At 35.6% G+C, this 2,458-nt stretch overlaps 1 protein-coding gene across 1 annotated transcript; it reads left to right on the top strand.

The window, feature by feature from the left end:
• Positions 1-340: 340 nt before the first annotated feature.
• Positions 341-2,444, top strand: LOC117111457 (ubiquitin-like modifier-activating enzyme 6; the record flags this gene model as incomplete). Its single annotated transcript, XM_033254382.1, is given in 3 exon segments — positions 341-482; positions 1,286-1,418; positions 2,251-2,444. Coding segments are annotated over 3 exon segments (469 nt in total), but the record flags the coding sequence as incomplete, so codon positions are not given.
• Between the last annotated feature and the right edge of the window lie 14 nt (positions 2,445-2,458).

The raw sequence follows: 2,458 nt of genomic DNA, 5'->3' as shown, positions 1-2,458 counted from the left end.
GAAAGCTCTTTTTCCAAAAGACCCCAGTCTGTGTATATAGAGGAGTTGTTGATTGGAAGAACGTAGAGTCCAGGATGAAGTTGAAGTATTCTCCGATATGTTAAGTCAGGTCCTTGGAATGTGGGTGTGGGTGGTTGATTAACCATTTGCCTTTCATCAAAAACCAAATCACATGGATCAAAGATCAAAGGCATTTGCCTGCTTGAAATACTGTAGAGTAAAAACTGTGTAGAACTGTCTCAGACATATAGGAAAAACAGTAGCTCATTTACTAGGTATCATTTTTTTTAATTTAATTTTTTCATAGTAACAAATATCTTCACATTTTGCATTTCTGCAGACATACAACATTTGTGATAAGCGTTGCTCGTCTTTGTGCATTCATAAGTAATATTCCTGTCTCTGGCCAAGATTTGGAACATACCAACGTGATTAGCATTATCCGATCAGTACAAGTACCAGAATTCATTCCAAAGTCAAAGGTTAGTCTATTTTAATAGATAGGATATTGTATTTCTTTATATACAATAACCATCTCAATCTTATGTCATTTCTAGACAATTTTTACTTGTCTCTCACTGCAGCCCATGTGTAAAAAAATATCTAGAATCATTTGTATCATATTCAATTCATCTCCACAATAACTAGGTCACATGGGCATTTGTAATTACTGTAAATATAGGTAGTATGGCAGATAGCTTTCATTTCAACAGCTGTCAAACACAATATTGTAGGTATCAATTCAAATGGTATATGTTATCACAATTTAGGATTCAAAATTTTAATTGATTATTGATCATCTTTTGGAATAATCTTGGTTATTGATATGTTAGGATTGGGTAGAATTTTTTTGGTGTGAATCACACAATGGATAATCCAACAAGTCTGAAGACTTGTTTCCAGTGGGGGGTCCTCCCGATGGTGAATTTGGCAGTACATCGGGAGACAATCTTTTGTACTCTTTTCTGAAGAGTGTACTGCATTCTTCAACAAACACAGGGGCCATATTGTACATGGGACCAACAGCTTAAAAGTCTCATCCGAAAGATGGTGCGCTGTCCTTAACTTATATTTCAGCCCTCCAGCTGAAATGCAAGAAGAGCAATGGATGGGATTGAATCGAGGGGAAAAAGGATCTCCGCGCTTCACATGTATTTTGAATACAAACACAAAGTAAGCAATTAAATATTGATACAGTAGTTTTTTTAAACTGTAATTTTAAATCTTGAACCTATTAAAAGTCTGTTCATTTACCACATGAACTGACTGTTGATTTTGTTTTCAGACAATAGTTACAGACGAATCAGCAAAGAAGGAGGAGATGGATGCATCGATGGAAGGTAGCGATTGTGAAGAAGAAATGGAAAAATGCAAGAAATATTTGGCATCCTTGATTGCAAACAAGCGAGCTCAAGAAGGTAACAAAACAAATGATTTATGATTTTTTTGATAAATGTGCTGCAATGGACCGAATTAGTCACCAAAGATGACACCAAAGATGACGTCATCACGATTTCGCTGATTGTGTATTAAAGTTGTAAATATGCCCAAAGAGCTATGCTGATGCATTGAGCGGAGTCGACAGTGGTGTATGTTAAATCGTCTAAAATGTAATGAAGTTAGTGTAGAATATACTTTTTATAACAGCGTATACATTTTGAATGATTCATAGATTCATGAGTTTAAGGTTGATTTGATTTAAATTTCCATTCAGACTAAAAATATGAAGAGTTTTGAGAGGCTTCTAGGGGCCTAGGCCAATCGCTTGTGCGACTCAACACATCCAGTGCTGACTAAGAGATCGTTGCTGATTTAGCGGTACACATTCAGCTTCAATACTGTCACCAAGTCATTTTGTTGCAATCTCTGTATGACATATTTAAACTATTGGACAAATTTAAAATTGTTGAATTGTAGTGTAAGATGTTTCAAATTTAACGAGTCAAAATTTTGATGTTTATTAAAGGAATATTTAAGTTAGTTTATGATGTTTTAAAAACTGTCAAAGTTTTATTCAACCGTGGTTTGTTTTGATGTCATACTCACTACAGCAGCTTTGTTTTCTTGACTATTTCGGTCTATTAATCCCCTTTCACACAGCTGAACTAAAACACTAAATTAGTGGGTCATTTCAAGACCTGTGTCTGTGTGAAAATGGACCAAAGAAAGTAACCCAAGTTTTTTGGCAGTGATGCCATTCTAATGACCGATTGTGATTTCATTGACATGAATATTATGTTTTGATTTTAGAATGTCTGGCTATGTCTGAAGTTGAATTTGAAAAAGACGATGACAGCAATGGCCACATTGACTTTATCACCAGTGCATCCAACCTGCGAGCCAATATGTACAGTATTGAGAATGCAGACAGATTAAAGACCAAGAAAATAGCAGGCAGAATTGTCCCGGCAATAGCAACCACGACAGCTGCCGTTTCTGGCTTGGTAAGTCAAATAGT

This window comes from Anneissia japonica, unplaced genomic scaffold (genome assembly GCF_011630105.1).
Source record: "Anneissia japonica isolate Jap-2015-1 unplaced genomic scaffold, ASM1163010v1 scaffold159764_len2458_cov227, whole genome shotgun sequence".
In the NCBI taxonomy this organism is placed as follows: domain Eukaryota; kingdom Metazoa; phylum Echinodermata; class Crinoidea; order Comatulida; family Comatulidae; genus Anneissia; species Anneissia japonica.
The sequence above is the reverse complement of the archived record's forward strand: the minus strand, read 5'-3'. Positions and strand labels throughout refer to the sequence as shown.